Source organism: Anthonomus grandis, chromosome 12 (assembly GCF_022605725.1).
Source record: "Anthonomus grandis grandis chromosome 12, icAntGran1.3, whole genome shotgun sequence".
In the NCBI taxonomy this organism is placed as follows: domain Eukaryota; kingdom Metazoa; phylum Arthropoda; class Insecta; order Coleoptera; family Curculionidae; genus Anthonomus; species Anthonomus grandis.
In genome coordinates this window covers 11,257,341-11,274,429 of record NC_065557.1, presented here as the reverse complement: position 1 = coordinate 11,274,429, position 17,089 = coordinate 11,257,341, and the positions used below count along the sequence as shown (strand labels likewise).

General features: G+C 30.7%; 3 protein-coding genes across 4 annotated transcripts; 1 reads left to right on the top strand and 2 right to left on the bottom strand.

Moving 5' to 3' along the window:
• Positions 1-81: 81 nt before the first annotated feature.
• Positions 82-3,352, bottom strand: LOC126743204 (peptidyl-prolyl cis-trans isomerase Fkbp12). Its single transcript, XM_050450188.1, has 4 exons — positions 3,220-3,352; positions 3,120-3,157; positions 650-810; positions 82-456 (listed from the first exon to the last, which is right to left on the bottom strand). Exons 2-4 carry the CDS (start codon positions 3,154-3,156, stop codon positions 328-330), a joined length of 327 nt encoding a protein of 108 aa, XP_050306145.1. The 5' UTR covers position 3,157; positions 3,220-3,352; the 3' UTR covers positions 82-327.
• Positions 3,353-8,120: 4,768 nt separating this feature from the next.
• On the top strand, positions 8,121-11,121 carry LOC126743209 (uncharacterized). 2 transcript variants are annotated; one of them, XM_050450196.1, is made up of 4 exons: positions 8,121-8,351; positions 8,427-8,810; positions 10,741-10,914; positions 10,973-11,121. In XM_050450196.1, exons 1-4 carry the CDS (start codon positions 8,220-8,222, stop codon positions 11,006-11,008), a joined length of 726 nt encoding a protein of 241 aa, XP_050306153.1. In that variant the 5' UTR covers positions 8,121-8,219; the 3' UTR covers positions 11,009-11,121. The 2 variants fall into 2 exon arrangements, with proteins under 2 accessions (XP_050306153.1, XP_050306152.1); XM_050450195.1 differs by having other exon boundaries at positions 10,741-10,918.
• Positions 11,002-15,592, bottom strand: LOC126743210 (GATA zinc finger domain-containing protein 1). The gene is made up of 4 exons (XM_050450197.1): positions 15,321-15,592; positions 15,069-15,266; positions 11,398-11,584; positions 11,002-11,338 (listed from the first exon to the last, which is right to left on the bottom strand). Exons 1-4 carry the CDS (start codon positions 15,456-15,458, stop codon positions 11,181-11,183), a joined length of 681 nt encoding a protein of 226 aa, XP_050306154.1. The 5' UTR covers positions 15,459-15,592; the 3' UTR covers positions 11,002-11,180.
• Between the last annotated feature and the right edge of the window lie 1,497 nt (positions 15,593-17,089).

The window sequence follows — 17,089 nt, the reverse complement described above, 5'->3', positions numbered from 1 at the left end:
ATCAACAAACTGTATTCTGGTCTTACCCTCAATGAATGAACTACAAATAATAGATAGAAATTTTTAAAAAATACAACTAACTTTAACTATTTCCCTTACTCATTTTATTTGAACAACAGTTTTATGATTTCTATACTTCCAGATCTACTATTTTATTAATTTTGTCTCACAAAAAATCAAGTAGCTAAAACATTAATTACTGTCCTCTAGCTGGGAAATTAAAAAAAATAAACTAGCACTCCTTACTGGAGCCTAGCAAAAAATGCTTATTACTGCTTGTTTTAAAGATTCTTAATTTAAGAAAATAAATTAATAAATGCTGCTTGCTTATTGGATTTGAAGTAGTTCTACATCAAAAATTAGGGTAGAATTGGGAGGGATGATGCCTGGGTGACCTTTTGATCCATAAGCGTAGTCGGGAGAGCAGATCAGTTTAGCTCTTTGTCCAACACTTAACTGAAACAGAACAACACAGCATATTATACAAAAATAGTGTAAAACTCAAAAATATATTAATTAAGACACTTTGTCAGGTGCTTTAGCATGTTCAGTGCATCATCAGCTCATAGAGATAAGAGCGCAAGGATTAGTTATCATCATTCAGAGTGAAATATATATAAATATAAAATAAGGAGAATCAATTAATTACCTGGGCAACTCCTTCATCCCATCCTTTAATGACCTCTCCCTTTCCAATGTGGAATTTAAAAGGTACTCCCCGGTCACGAGAAGAGTCAAATTTGGTTCCATTTTCTAAGGTTCCTGTGTAGTGGACCACTACTGTTTGGCCGGTTTTTGGGAAAGTTGAACCTGTTTGTGAGTTAAATATATTGTTAAGTGTGTTTCAAGTTTCAATATTTCTGTTTAAAGGATTTTAGCATAAAAAACATCTTAATAAATATTTTTTTAAATGTCATTCATATTTTCAGAGATTTAAGATTTACTTCTAAAAAATTTACCATTTCTTCTATAACATGTCATTCATAATCATGCCTGTTTTTTGTTAACCAAATGGTGGATTATAATTGTATAATCACATATTCTGTTTAGTTTACTTTAGTGAAGTACTGGGATATTATATTGACAGGAACTTGAAATCCAATTTGCATGTAGAAAGATAAGAAAAAATATTTATAAATTCTATCAACCTCAAGAATTCATGCCACTTAAACAGTTAAATAATATCATATTGTGAACTAATATCATGAGATCTGTTACAAATAAACATATTTTTGAAAACATTGTGGACTGTTCGGCTTGTCAGAGATATTTGAACTTTTACTGGTACATTGCAGAGCTACTTTTCAATATTAGTGTAGTTGAATGGATCAGAAATAATGTTGAACTAATTTTGTTGAAATTGCCTTTCCTAAATTGAAGAGTTCTATATTTGTTCATAATAGATACAAATCTTTTAATACTTTTAAGTAACTATATTTGTATCTTTGTCCAAATAATTTTAATATGGTAGTAAAATCTTTAGGACTTTTTAGTATTTTATGTTGTAGTAAAATATAGGGTGACAGTGATCTGAAATCTGAAAAATCAGAAAATATATTGTAATGGCTGATTTGTGGGCAAGAGCAAATAATGTGAGAAGTAGCATAGTCATAATAACAATTCTAAGGTGTTCCAACATTACAAGACAAGCATGAACACAAATTACAACCTCTTTAATTGATTAAACCATAAACAAATTATAATTATGTTAAAATTAGTGCAGTTGTTTTTTTACTCATAAAAGATGACCACTCCAAGGTCAGTATGAGTAGTAATGTTTATGAATATTGTATAACTGACTATACTATAAGAAAACATTTTAGTTCTGTGATTATAAATGAGTTAAATAAAATCTATATTGTTGAGAAAATATGCAGGTGTGAAATCACTATTCAAATAAATCACTGAAAACAAGAATGTATTTGAAAGGATAATGAACTTGATATAAAAAAATTTTTTGTTATTTAATTTTATTTATGTTCTGATATTAAGGATTAATTTTGATATGTTGTGTCAAAAAACTCAAACTGCAATAAGAACAATAGAACAGGCCATGGTAAAGGCTGCTCTAGTTTAGCAACTTTCCTGAAAATTGCACCTAAAATATGGATAAAAACTTTTAACTTTTTTGATTTTACTTGAAACAACATTCGGATTATGGAGTAAGGAATTTTCAAGGGGATTCTTTCTAAAAGAAAAAACAAAAAAAAACATTTGTTCATTTATACATTTTAATTGTATCTGGAATTATAAACACAAGCCAACCAAACTTTTCTAAAAACTGCACTTAAAATTATGGGAAAATAGTGTCTTAAACAGTCACACATGTGAGGAAACATTCCTGTAATGTCATATTATGATAATGAGTCACTTTTTTAAAGTAATATAAATTCTCAAGAATTAATTTTCTTATGGTTTTATGATTTGGTTGGATCAGGATGATTAAATGTCAAAATATATTTTTGTCTTCTTTTTTGAAAAAAAAAATGTTCACATAATAATTTACTTCTTCTGCCATTGAAATATGATCTCTGGTAAAATTACACACATTTTAAGCTTTTTCCCTATCATTTTAGGTGCGATTTTCAGGAAAGCTGCTAACCTAGACATTAACAAATGTAATATATATATTTCTTGACACTTTATACCTACTTTAATGAGTATTATACTTATAAGTTTTTTTTAATATTATATTGTCCATAGAAGTCCAAATGAACCAGTGCTAATAATGTGGCCTAGAGGATTTTTACTTTTATTGATCCATTAGTAATAGGAATCAATAAAGCAAGGTTTGCTTTGGTCAAAGAAAAAAAATCACCCATATAAGGTATTTATTTAAATTTAAACAGCATTTTTACATGATGAATCATAACCACTACATAATATTGATTTTAATTTTTATTAATAATGTGGCAAGTTATTCCAATTTATTTACTGAAGTGGAATCCTTCAAGGTCAGGATTGAGGCCCAGCAATGCAGGATTATTGATTTTCTCATTCATGAATGCTTTTCATTGAGTAACGGACTTATATTTAACATACAAATGGTGGGGAAATATAAATAAACTAGAATGAGCCATAAAATGGGATGAAAAGGAATGGTACCGCGTGTCACTTACCATCTCCCGGGCTAATAGTTTGCACTTGTACACCCATTCTGTAAAGCAAAAATGTAGAATAAAGTTATATGTAAAATTTTATAAATATTTGCATTTTTACCTTTTAAACGTATGTACAAAATTAAATGGAAAACTTTTAAGTAGTAAATGAACCAACGCCTCGCTATCGACAACCAACAACAAGAAATGTGTTCCCTTCGGTTTCCGGCTCGGCCACACGCAACTATATCAGCTGTCAACGTCACCTGCCAAAAAAGTATGTGGTGTTGCCAACATTAACCACAGAAATGTCTGTAGTCAGATGGTTAAATATCTGTAGCACGAAAACTGGATTTTTTTGTTTTTTTGCATACGACTGAATGATTTTTATAGAACGGAATTTGTTATAAGTTAACGGAAAATATTGTTTTTGATTATTGAACCTGAAACTTGAATTGACCAGACAACTCAGGTTTTGAGTGCAATACAGGCGAAGAATGTTGGTTAACTTTTTGATAAAACAGGTAGATAAATAAAATTATAATTATGTTTGTTTATGTACCATGGCCAGCTTCATCCCCAAATAAAAATATTGAAACTATAGAATGGATCAGGGCCGAGCCGTGCCGGGGGTGCAAGGGGTGCGCCGCACCCGGGCGGCTCATTTGGGGCGGCAAAATATCCGAAAAATAAAAAAAAGCGCCAAGTAATGAAAAACAAATTATGAATAACAAAATGAAATCGAGCATTGTTCCCCGAATCGTTGCTATAATAATAATAATCTATATAGATAAATAAATAGGTACCAGGACCAGGTAATAAAAACAATAGCACCGCAATTATGGTGGGTTCAGCCAGCCGCCGGTGCTGATGATGTTATAAGGGCGGCGTAATTAAAAGAGCCGCGTAAAGTACCACCAATAGTAATTCCTCGAAATTTATTTCTTGCGGAATTTCAATACTTTTGGGTAATAAATAATATGTATTTTGGAGCTGCAGAAATAAGCGGGGGTGTAATGTTTAGAAATTCCCACCCTTTTATTTTTAATTTATTTTAGTTTGCGAGTTTTAAAGCGACTTGTCGATTAGTGTTTATTTTTAATACATTTTATATAAAAATTGTGTTTGTGTTGTTAACGGTAAGTTTAAAATATTTTATTAATATCTTCCAAATATTTAGAACTTCATGCCTTAAGCAATTTTTCATTGAAAAAAGTAATGTCTGATTTTTGTGCCAAATCCAATGCCAAGCCAAAATCCAATTCTAAAAAAAATATTTGTTGATTTAGATGGCTGATGGTCGAAAGAGGCTTTCTGGTTCCCAATACCGAAAAAGGAAGCGAGAAAAGGAGGAAGATGACAGGCGGTTAGCAGGTTCGTTAAAAAAGTTTTTTGCGTCATCAACGAACCCAGAACCGGCACAACCTCAATGTTCAACAAGCCAAAGAAAGGATGTTCAACCTTTGACGTCAACTGAAGCCGATGCCGATGTAGAACAACCAAATGATGGAGATCAACAACCATCAGGAGATGAACTGAAACAAGATGATCACTCGACGAATACGCCAGCAAATACGCAAACTAAGAACATTGAAGTTATTCAGGTAAATGAAGAACGATTTAAAGATCCAGCATATTGGCCCGAAATATTAACGGATAATATTAGATTATTGATTTTAGGAATAGGACCTGTTCAAATTAAAAATATTAATTATCCCATTAATAATTTAAATAGATGTTTTAGCGCTGCTTACTTTGAAAAAAAACTAACTAACAATGAAAAAGTTCCTAGAACCTGGCTTATTTACTCAAAATTTTCACTCAGTTTTAATGAGGGGAATGGCTATAGTGACTGGCGACATTTATCTCGGACTTTAGAAAGACACGTAACCAGTAAGGGGCATTTTGTAAGTGTTAGGAAATGGCTTAAATTTAAAAAATCAATAGAAAAAGGTTTAACTATGGACTCTATCAATCAAAATTTATTTCAAATGGAGAAAAAAAAAGATGGACTTCGATTTTAGAGAGAATAATATCTGTTATCCAGTTTTTAGCTGGACAAAATTTAGCTTTTAGGGGTAATATTCAAAAACTATTTGATAAGGGTAACGGTAATTTTCTGAAATTAATTGAGACGATTGCAAAATTTGATTCTGTAATGGCCGAACATATTGAAAGAGTCCAAAAAGATGGGAACAAAATGCCGCATTATTTGGGAGATAAAATAAAAAATGAATTGATTTTTTTAATAGGAGAAAAAGTAAAAAAGTGTATTTTTGAATGTTTAAAATTATGCAAATATTTCTCAATCATTCTTGACTGTACACCTGACGTTAGTCACCAAGAACAAATTACCATTATTGTTAGATTCGTTTTTATTGATGATTGTTCTAAAAGTATACAAATTCGAGAACATTTTTTAGGATTTTGTAGCATTATTTAGCATTATTCATGGATGGAACAGATGGAATGCTCTCTTAAAAGAGCTGCCCAGCCTAACACTAAAGCCCTTATCGGATACCCGCTGTTAGTTATTTGGTACAACATTTTGGCAAAAATTAATATAGTAAGCAAAACACTGCAAAAGTCTAATGTTATTTTACCAGAAGCTGTACAGATGCTAAAAGAAATCAAATTATTTTTGACACAAATGAGATCGGAAAACGGGTTTTTAGACATGATAAATGAATCTAAGAAAATTGCGGAAGAAGTAGACGCCAAAATTTCCTTTCCAGCCATTCGCCCAATAAGACCAAGGAAAAAAAAACGTTTTTTGATTATGAACACAAGGATGAGCCAATCCAATCTCCAGAAATAAATTTTAAAGTAATTTTTTTTTAATATTCTCGATATTTCATATAATATGATAATAATGACCTATTGTAAGAATTTAGAAGCTAAATTAACTGACCCTGAAACAAAAAATATGGACATAAATGGATTGGACCTCTATAATGAAATCGACATATTATCAATTTACATCAATGATAGAAATATTTTCTCGGCCAAAGAAATATTAATATATCTGGTTGCTAACGATTTGAAAGGCATATTTCCAAATTTATTCGTAGCTTTAAGAATATTTTTAACAATGCCAGTCACTGTAGCTCATGGGGAACGCTCATTTTCCAAACTAAAATTAATAAAAAACTACTTAAGATCCACAATGAGCCAATCAACTATTAAATTTATCAATAATAAGTATTGAGGAAGACATTGTTTCTAATTTAGATGTTACCGACCTAATTAGGGAATTTGCAGATACAAAAGGCAAGAAAAGTAAATGTTAGCATTTAAACCAGGGTTCTAATTACTTTTTTTTTATTTCTTTAAATTAGTATTTAAGTAAAATATATTTTCTTTAGGTGTTTATATCGATGTAATTACATATTAATATAGAAATACTTATATAAGTAAATAATATATGCTTTTATGTATAGATAATATTGATATATTGATTAATATATGTGTGTTTGGAATTTAATTCAATATGATTTTCTTATTACACCCTTTTTTTTAAACGTTGTACTTTGGTAAGAGCATTTTTTAAAACACTTTTTATAAAAATCACTGCAGAAGGGGCGGCAAAATTAGCTCTTGCACCCGGGCGGCAAATACCCTAGGCTCGGCCCTGGAATGGATTTTATGTGTAAATATGTTCCTCAGAAAAAAAAATATACAGAGCAAAATTTAAGGAATGCTATACCGATCTGGTCAAGTCAGGTCTTAAGTACAACTTGGTACACGTTGTAAGTGCTGACCCGAGTCCCCACTGATGTAGATGCCAGAGTCGCTTTTTGTAGTGTAGTAGTGCGTAGTTGCTGCTAATAGATGTGCCCCGATACTTCTGTAATCTTCGTTATCTGTAGTCTACAGGAGGTCACACTCAAAGAACATCCTGATATGAGTACGAGGAATATTTTTCATCATTTTTTTTTATATTTGTCATACATAGTTTTCGATAGGCCACTCTGTTTAGACTAAAAACCGTTGATCAGAAGATCAGTTGAAGAATACGAATACGGGTTGGTCTTGGGTGCGACTTGGTTATTAACTGTATAGGTGGGGCTGTTGACGTTAATTTCTTGTTATACCCATACTATATTTGAGAGTAAAAGTATTCTTCGGAGATTTTCCATAAGGTGTAAAATTCTCCAGAGTATTTTACAAATTTTGTTCACAATTATGTGTGAGCGGAAGAAAACCTCTTTCTATAAGAGGGTCAAAGAAAATTTTATTTAGAAGTTATATTAGAGGCAAGAAAACGTGTATTTTCATACTCGTTGTAAAACTATTTCCATTCCCCATTGAATTTTTTCTCGGATCTCTCTGGTATTTTTATTTTTTTAAACGAAAACCATGCCTTGGACGGAGAAAAACTAAGAAGACAAATTTTTCTTAGAAATGAACGAGAATTTTAATAGTGATTTTTATTCTAGGAAAAACTAGTGGCATAGGAGGAAATTCTTAGAAAAATATTCAATGTAAAGCCCGTACGGATGTAATTATTTAATAAATTACTTTAACCCAGCGGATATACACACCATCCATTTTATATTAACACTCACTAATCGGCTTATTTGAATTTAAAAAAAAAATTTTTTTCATTTTTTTGCAGGATTTAATTGGGAGTGTGTGTGAAGATAAAATGGTCTGAAAATAAAGAATCTCATAGAAATTTTACAACAGCTCGTAAATCTTGTTATACCACTGGTATTGTAAATTTTTGCACAAATTATAAATTAAAATTAATAAATTATCCAAGCTATACACGCCCAACTGATATTTCATAACTTTTAAATACGAAATAATGAGATAAATATCAAAATTGCACTGAGCAAAATTTTGACTGAAGTACTACTCACCATAGAACTTTTGGCTTTACCTAGAGTATATACGTCATCCATAGTGCTACAGCATCTGTAGATAAACCCTAAACTACAAAGTGCCTAACTTCATGTATATTTATCCTCACAGTATCTTAACCACAAAATAGAAATTAAATCACCAAAATCATTTTAAGGGTTAAGGTTAAATGTTTTTAAACTTATTTTTAAATAACAAATTAGCAAAATACTCTAAAATGTTTTCTTGATTGATTATAAATAAAAGTAATTCACGATGTCAAACGCAAGTGTGGAAATAAAAAATACCATAGGACTTTTGTGTAAGATTTTAAATGTTGTTTATAGCTCAAATTTAAAACCGGAACATTTCCGCTTGGCAAAATTTAATAAGACTGAAGACAATGTTGTAAGTACACAAATTCTTATTGAACCAGAATAACATAAAGGTAAACCAAGCCATAAATTTGCCATAATTTTACAGGCTTCCACTTTTATGACTGCCCTGACCAAAATAGTTAACAAACAGACACCAAAGGAATTACAAGAACATATGCACACCCTAAATTATAAACGAAAACAGTTTTATAATGTGAATTTGGAAAACTGTACTGAGAGTCGAGAATTGCTTCTTGCATTAGCCTATCTCGTTTTAACAATGCTGCAAGCAGATTTACTCCAAAAATTAGACAGTGTAGCAGAGTGTCCAAACGTATCTCAACCTGTTCTGGAAGAACCAGAATTATCTATGTCAAATTTAAAAGGGCAAGACTTAAAAAATTACAAACTATGGTTGAGTGGGAAAATTATATCTAACAAGAACATGAAATCTGAATATGATGAAATAATTAAGAAATTGCAGAATAAAGTAAGTAGATGTATTTGTACATTAATAAACCATTCAAGAATTTTAGTTCAAACAAAGTGAGGCAGTAGCAGTAGCTATGTTACAATTCTTTTCTTTTCTACCTTCTTTTTATTAGATATGAATAATTGATCCAAAAAAAAATGTCTAAATACAATCACAAACCTTATTATACTACCTATATTACCTATTGTAATTTCTCTTATAAAATGTTTGTAACTTAAATTAATTAATCTATAGGTATTAAAATCTATACACGTTCGGCGGTTGAAAAATTTCGAATATGATTTTTGCGTAAAGTTTTTTTGATTAATGTTCGGTAATCGGTTGCAATTCCTCGCATACCTATGTACGTGTTAGCTAATCATGTTTACAATTTATTTCAACCTTTGGTACAAAGACGGATACAGTAATAAAATAAAAATGGTTTTCACTGTTGATCAAAAGATTAATATCATTAAATGGTATTGTCATGCGGATAGTGCAGAAGAAGTTGTCGGCCGTTTTATATTTACATATCCTGATCAGCAAGTTCCTACTGCTAAAACAATTTATAATATCTGACATAAGTTTGAGCAGTCGGGTGTGCAAAATGTTCTAGTGGCGATCAGGAACCTCTTCGAACACCTGACGCTAAGATTGAAAAGGAGGTCAAGGTGTGTGCTTTTGTGGAAGTAAGTGAACCTTGTTCTAGCTCCCAAATTTCTGAAGAACTTGATATTTCAAGTCGTACAGTGCGTGATATTTTGAAAAGAAATAAGTACAAAGCCTATAAAATTAAAAACACTCAAGACATTTTTCCAGATCAAATAAAACGCTTGGAGTTTTGTGAAACCTTAAGAGAAAAAATTGATCAAAATGACGACTTCACAAGTAATATTTTATTTACAGACGAGTCAACTTTTTCTCTTCTAGGTCGACATAATTCTTCAGTCGTGAGATATTGGTCTCGGGAAAATCTACATTTGAGTGTACCATTACGAACTCAATACCCGCAAAAGGTAAATGTTTGGGCCGGTATTTTAGCCAATCACATTGTAGGGCCTTTTTTTATTGATGGTACCTTAAACTCTGAGAGATATTTACTTTTATTGCAACAAAATATACCCGCTGTACGAAATGTGGATGTTAATTTTGAGGAAATTTGGTTTCAACAAGACGGATGTTCCGCTCACAACGCTAGACTAGTGGAGGACTTATTTAACAAACACTTTTCCTGAACGGCTTATTTCCACAAGAGGTACCATACCATGGCCTCCGCGATCTCCAGATCTGACGCCTTGCGACTACTTCTTATGGGGCTATTTGACGGAAATTCTTTACCAACACCGACATGAAAGAGCCGTTAATTTGGACGAATTGCGACTTAAAATTATTAATATTTCTAGGTCCATTACACCTGAAATGTTAGCTGGATACTGTGAAGCCCAACATGGAGGTATATTTGAACACCTTATTAAATAATCCATTTAATTAGAATTAATATTTTGTTTAAGAGTTATTTTTCATTTTATTTTAGAATATTGTATTTAGTTTTCACCAAAGATTTTTAAGATTTGAGCATATTAAAGTTGTTTTTTTGACTTGCGATTATGAGCACGTTAAAAAATAACATAAATTTTTATTTTTCGTGTGCACGTAAAATACTTGATTCGAGGCTAACTTACCCACCTCCAATCGCTTGCTAAACATCACTGCGAGTAAGCCGAAATTAAATTCACATTGCGAGCGGTACGGAGAATCGGCGTCGCTATCGGTGGGAGGTTACCGATTCAGTCGTTCTCTGTCTACTCTCTATCTTTAGGTCTAATACATTAAAACTCAATCCGTAAGATTCAACTCGCCAAACGTGTATATTTATCTAGTTATTAGTAACTTTTATCTTGAACTATTTTACAATTTCTCTATCTGGTTTAAGTTTTTATATTTTCAGTTTAATAAACTATTAAACATAAAAGCCCATAGTTCACTCACCCTATATGAAATTCTTGCCTTAAAAAATGCAGAAATCAAGGATCAATATATTCAAGATACAGAATACATTGTGTCCATTATGCATGTGTATACAGAATGGGCGAAAAAAGAGAAAATATTCTGGAAATGGATGGTAGGTAAATAAATATATATTTGTTACAGCTTGTGATATCAACTGTTTATATTTTTAGGGTACAGTATTGGAGGAAGTGAAGAAAAGTTGTTAGTAAATAAATAATGTATATTAGATAGAGCAAAAAAATTAAAATAAGAGGATAAAAATGTAAATATGTTGAAGTTACAGTACTTATAATCAGATGTTTACTGAAAACTGACTCCCCAATAAACAAATAGATATTTTTGAAAAATATAAATTTAATTCCTTATACCTACATCCATTTATCTTGCTATTGACTTCATTGAGGCCCAGATATAACCAGGTTCCGCAGTAGGCGTTACAGGACCATAAGGAGTTTTTTTGGACTTATAATAATCTGAAGGTGCATGCATTATAAACTCCATATAGTCTAAATCTCTTGGAAAATCCTCTTCTGGCCCTAAAAATGGTGATTTGTTTAAAACATTTCAAAATTAATATAAATAATTTTTATTCTACCAATTATGTATGTTGCTGGATCAAACTCTTCATTTGGTGGTGGACTTTCTGCTGTGGGTAAGAGCCATTGTAACACAGCATTTTTTTTACAATATTGATCTGTCATGAGACCAATAATTTGTGCATAATAGCAGTCATTTGACTCATCTAATACAGAAACAATATCACCTATTTGGTAGTAACTTCCCTAAAATTATTTAGTAATGAGAATTATAGTTAATTTTGGTGTAATTAGAACAAGTTTTCAGTTTGGAAATACTATTATTATACTGTATTCTGACTCCACTCAATTATTTTATTTTATAATGCATCAACAACCAAAAGGCCAATAGATACAATTTTAATAAGCAAAATTTAAGTAGAAATATATACTATTAGAAACACCTCATATGCCTACACAGCTAACCAAAAACAACCCAATGATCTAGCAAAAAACAAATGCGCAAATTATACCTCCAAAGCTTGCATCTGACAAGTAAACAATCTGTCACAATTCTTGAGAATCAATCTAAGATAATTATATATAAATCCAAGTTACTACCACAAATATTGAAAATGTTGCAGATTTTAAAGATTGATGAACCCTCTAAATATTTGTTCTGGGAAAATCCAAGTTAAAAGTCTTCCTATTTCTATATATTTCTGCAGAATGAATTTTATTGGTTAAAATCAATACTTAACACTAAAACCCCTGGTAGATCTGACAATAAATCCAATTTTTTAAATGTCTTATTAACCAACTCAATAAATATCAGTGTACAGTACACTATGACACCCACGTCTTGCTCATGCTTACAGTCTTGTAATTGTTTCCCATAAATACTGTAAGTATAATTTTTTATGATTTTATTAAAAGTTAAAGACCTACAGCAACTGCCCGTTGCCTGTCACATTATTTTTATAGAAAGAATTAACTATCTGACTATGCCTTATTTTATCAAATGCTTTCTCAGTATAAACTACATCAACCTGTTTTTTTTTTATGAAAAGCATTGCGTACATATTGGCAGAAAGTGATTAACTTAGTGAGTATTGATTTTTTTAGTAAAAAACCATTTTGATATTCAGATATACTATACTTAACTTAATCATATAATCTATCCACCAAGATAATTTCAAAAACTTTATTCTTTATTCAAGAAATTTAGAAATCAATACTTACATACTAGTGTTACTAGTAAACATTATTATTATTATAAATTCTTACAGGTTTAAATTGCACCTAGGTAAGCATACCTGTGTGTGCAATAAATAAATATTGTATAACGAATTGGATCAAAATTGGCATCTATATAATATGTAAATATCAAAATAATTTAATTATTTTACACGAAAATAGCGTACTACATACTTATTGATTTATTAGAGAAACTTCAAAAAAAGACTTAAGTTATTACAAATGAATTGTTTGACATTTTTATTAAAAAGTTTTTTGTTTTTTAAATTCCTGATATCTAGTGGAATTAGGTTGTAAAATTGGGGTGCTAAATAGGTGGCAAATCTGAGATTGAGATTTCTTTTTGATGAAGGTATTTTTAAGTGTTTGTTAATGTTTTGCCTAGTGTTGTGTTTGTGTTGTATAAAATTTGTTTTAATCCAATCTTTTAAAAAAGTAAATTTACAAAGAGACAATACGTACAGTGCACGAATACTGCAGGTTTCAGTAGAGGTGAGAGGTTGGAAACAGTCTTGCTTTTTTAAAAATAACTTTAAGAATATAGTTTTGACCAGTCCTAGCTGTTCTAGATTGCTAGAATACATACCGCCCCACACCAATATCCCGTAGGCAAGTAATGGTTCAACAAATGCTTCGTATGTCATAATAGTTGTTTTTTTGCTTAATATTTCACGCAAAATATAAAATTTTGGAATTAAACTTCTTATTTTATTCCGCAAATATAGCACATGTTGATCCCACTTTAGGTGTGAATCAATTACTATACCCAGGTATTTTATCGACTTAGTTTCTTTAATTCACGATGTGTTGTTTATTTCTATTGAACTATACTCCGGACGGTTCGCTTCGGTTATTGAAAAAACCATATAGCAAGTTTTGTCTATGTTAAGTGATAGTTTAAATGTGTCAAAATAATTTTTTACAACTTCAAAACCGGCCTTAAGTTTTTCTTTAGCATCATACCAGGAGTTTCTATATTTGATATGACACTTATAGGTTGGTAGTTTGTTATGTCTTCTTTGTTGCCATTCTTAAAAATTGGTGTAACATGTGAGACTTTTAAAATACTAGGGACTACACCTTTTTTAAAAATTAGGTTAATAGCATGTGCCACTGGGCCCGCTAGGAATGTATGCAATAACTTAATGATAGAGGCAGAAATATCATCTGGCCCCGCTGAACAACGATTCTTTAAATTATTAATATATTTTATAAGCTCATTACTATTTGTAGGTTTAAGAAACATAGAAAATTGTAAATTTGGTACTGAATTAAATGGTTGTGTGGGGTTTGGAATTTTTTCAGACATTTTCTTTCCAATATTAGTAAAGAACTTGTTACTTTGTTTCGCTATTTCTTCCGAAGCTGTAATAATTGAGTTATTTATATTCAATTTATTAATTGTTTCTTTTGGTTTGTATCCTTCTGTAGCATCTTTTATTATTTTATAAAGCTTTCTTAGGTCTTGAGGTAAAACTACTCTCATAGTTAAAAATAGTAACAGGTTGATTAGTTATCACTTCAATCCTGTCCCCTTTCTTTAATATTGGAATGACTTTACGTTTCTGCCTTTTCTTAAGGATAAATTGAAGTTTGTAAACAGAGGTTTAACATTTGCAAAGACGCTTTACCAAGAAGTCACTGTAACCTTTAATAATTATGCTGCAACTCCATCATTACCAACAGATCTGTTGCCTTTCAACTTTTTAATAGGATTTTTTATCTCCATTTTTGTTAAAGCTCTATAAGTCCTTGGAGCATACCTTATCCTGACACAGAGCTATGCCAGTTGAGAAAACAGAACACAAATACTGTGCAAACAAATTTGCATTATTTTTAGTGCCAGTCATGGAAAATTGTTATAAGACATTTGGACTGGTATCTGAATACATACTTTATTCAGTTTTAATTTAATTTTTTGCCTAACCTCTTTATATTTATCTCAACAAATGCAATTTTACTTCTTGTGAATTTACTTAAAAATGTTTCTTTAGCTTTAATCATTTTAATTAATTCACCATTATACCACAGAGGAAATATATTTCCAACTTTGTTTGACATAGGTAGACTTTCTGGAAAAATTCTGCTTTGAAATAACATGAACATCTCTTCAAACATTTTTTTTAAATTAAATTTCTAAATTTTTTATTGTTTCACATTACACTAACTTTCTAATAATATGCACCCAATTGATAATGGATTATATGGGACGAAACTGATCCACAGGCAACAATGCAAAGCAAATGGGGGATTATTATAACTAGGCCTAACATAACATGAAAGAGTTAGCACAGTCTTTAAAATTGAAATTTCCCAACATTACACATGCATGATGTGATAATATGAAATAAGTAAAATCTATATTGTAGCAAATTTTTGTTCACATCTTTTGATAATTTATTATAGTTATCTATTGTTACTATGCTACTACAGGGTGAATAATTAAATTTTTTTTTTTTAAATACAAGGTATAACTTCTAAAACTGGGACCTACCTTGTGAAATACATGTTCACTAGTAACAATAGTAGCTACAGAACTTGGTGCCTTCATAGGAACTTTTTTAAACAGGCTTCTTCGTCCTCTCCCTCTAGGCACCACAGATTGTTTCGCTGTAGCATTAGGGTTGTGCCTGGTTTTATATGATCTTGATCCCCTTGTTTTCTTTTTCGGAGGTTTTTCCTCTTCTTCCTCCTTCAGTTCATAACATTAATTAAGCGACAGTCGAAATACAATCTGAAGATTTACCTTCTCCTCATTTTCTGGCCCTTTTTTTGCTTCGTTGACACAGTTAATGCAGATTACACCTAAGTTTTCTGCATTCGTCCATAGTGCAGATTCAGTAGATTCACATTTAAGACACACTATAGGGGCTTTATATGGCATTTTATTTATGATATTTTTTGTATAACTAGGAATCTAAAGCCTGTAAAAGTAAAACGACGTTTCTCAACGAATAAAATTGTTTACTTTTTTGCATATTTTTTTTGAATTAAAACTGACAGCTTACAAGTAAACAAACTGATGACAGCGCTATCTGTACACTTTTACTTAAACTTCATTCCGGATATTATCTTCCTTTTCTGAAATGTATTTTAAAAACTTATAAATTTGGGCTGTTTAATTTTAATTCATTTACGTGGTTCTCTGGATTTTATAATTATACGATTTAGTAGATAAGGATAAAGCTGTACAACTTGTACAAACAGAAATTATTAATTATTATTAATGTATCGTACAAATCTAGCTGTAGGCGATGGAAGATTCATAGTAAATCATGCAAACATAAATTACATGTAGAAATAAATTTTATCTTTAACCTAGTCAGCATATACAATTTTTCGTCTCATCTATGAATTAGATTTAGTACAAATAATACGAATCACTATGTACGATTCCAATTGCCCAACTCTAATCGCCACTGGACGCCACTGGACTAAGATACGTGCATGAAGTTAGGCACTAGTGATGGGCTGAATCGAATACTTTAGGGAATCGAATATTACGGAATCGAATACTTAAATGAGTACTGAGTATTGATCCGGATAACTGTTTTATTTTTATTGAATAAATCAGTTTACATGATTTAAAAAAAACTAAATCCGACATTTATTTTTTTATAAGATATAACATATTGTGGTACATAAAATATCACACATTTTTAAAACTTAACTAATAAAAACAAAAAACTTATTTTTTTTATAAGTTGTTTCATTAAATAAAATACCTTATATAATTTAAAAAATACACAAACGAAAATTTATTAAAAAAATTATTATTAAAACATTATTTCTAAAATTTAAAGTAAAAACAAAAATGAAAAGCAAAAAAATTACTGCAAATAAAAACTATTCAAAAAAATAATCTGATTTAAATTTTTAGGTAGTAAGCGATTCCGAAGTCGAACATTAGTTACTTGTCCTGCCTTAGAAAATATTCTTTCTGATGGAACAGACGTTCCAGGAATACTTAAATATTTTTGGGCTAATTCGTACAGTTCTGGAAACATAGTTTTATTTTGGCTCCAAAACTGAAATGGACACTTTGTTCTATCCAAATTTGGGAGTTGCAAATATTGCCTTATACTTAACATTGCTGTTGTTGTCGGTGATACAACTGATTTTTTTCTCAATAATTTGTCATCAAAAAATGCCCAAAGATCTTTAGATGGATCTGATGTGGGTAGCAAAGAGTTCGGTTTAAGTTCCGGCATAGAATCAGTGCTATATTTTAAAACGATTTGTTTCACTTCTAATACCCAAGACTCAGCGTTTTCTTCCAGTCCAAAGCCTATACCTTTGAACCTCGGATCTAAAAATGTCGCTTTTGCTACATTTTGTCCCTTTCGAGCGGAGCGAGCCTTCTTCCTTTCACCTCCAATAATGACTGTTTTAATTTTATGCCAACCTCCGTTGTTGGATTTATATGTTGTAAAGTGTGTTGTAGTCCTCTAATTAGTGGTATGATTGTAGATATTGTTATGGATATTTTTCAGCCGATAATACTGACGTCATAAT

What these genes read in the sequence shown, in the direction of transcription:
- LOC126743204 (XM_050450188.1), bottom strand. Translation starts at nt 3,156, where the DNA reads ATGGGTGTACAAGTGCAAACTATTAGCCCGGGAGATG. An exon ending in AACTATTAGCCCGGGAGATG is followed by an intron (nt 811 to 3,119) that starts GTAAGTGACACG and finishes ACTCACAAACAG; the next exon opens with GTTCAACTTTCCCAAAAACC. An exon ending in GGGATGAAGGAGTTGCCCAG is followed by an intron (nt 457 to 649) that starts GTAATTAATTGA and finishes GTTCTGTTTCAG; the next exon opens with TTAAGTGTTGGACAAAGAGC.
- LOC126743209 (XM_050450195.1), top strand. Translation starts at nt 8,220, where the DNA reads ATGTCAAACGCAAGTGTGGAAATAAAAAATACCATAGGACTTTTGTGT. An exon ending in ATAAGACTGAAGACAATGTT is followed by an intron (nt 8,352 to 8,426) that starts GTAAGTACACAA and finishes ATAATTTTACAG; the next exon opens with GCTTCCACTTTTATGACTGC. An exon ending in ATTCTGGAAATGGATGGTAG is followed by an intron (nt 10,919 to 10,972) that starts GTAAATAAATAT and finishes TTATATTTTTAG; the next exon opens with GGTACAGTATTGGAGGAAGT.
- LOC126743210 (XM_050450197.1), bottom strand. Translation starts at nt 15,458, where the DNA reads ATGCCATATAAAGCCCCTATAGTGTGTCTTAAATGTGAATCTACTGAA. An exon ending in GGCCAGAAAATGAGGAGAAG is followed by an intron (nt 15,267 to 15,320) that starts GTAAATCTTCAG and finishes TATGAACTGAAG; the next exon opens with GAGGAAGAAGAGGAAAAACC. An exon ending in TCCAGCAACATACATAATTG is followed by an intron (nt 11,339 to 11,397) that starts GTAGAATAAAAA and finishes CACCATTTTTAG; the next exon opens with GGCCAGAAGAGGATTTTCCA.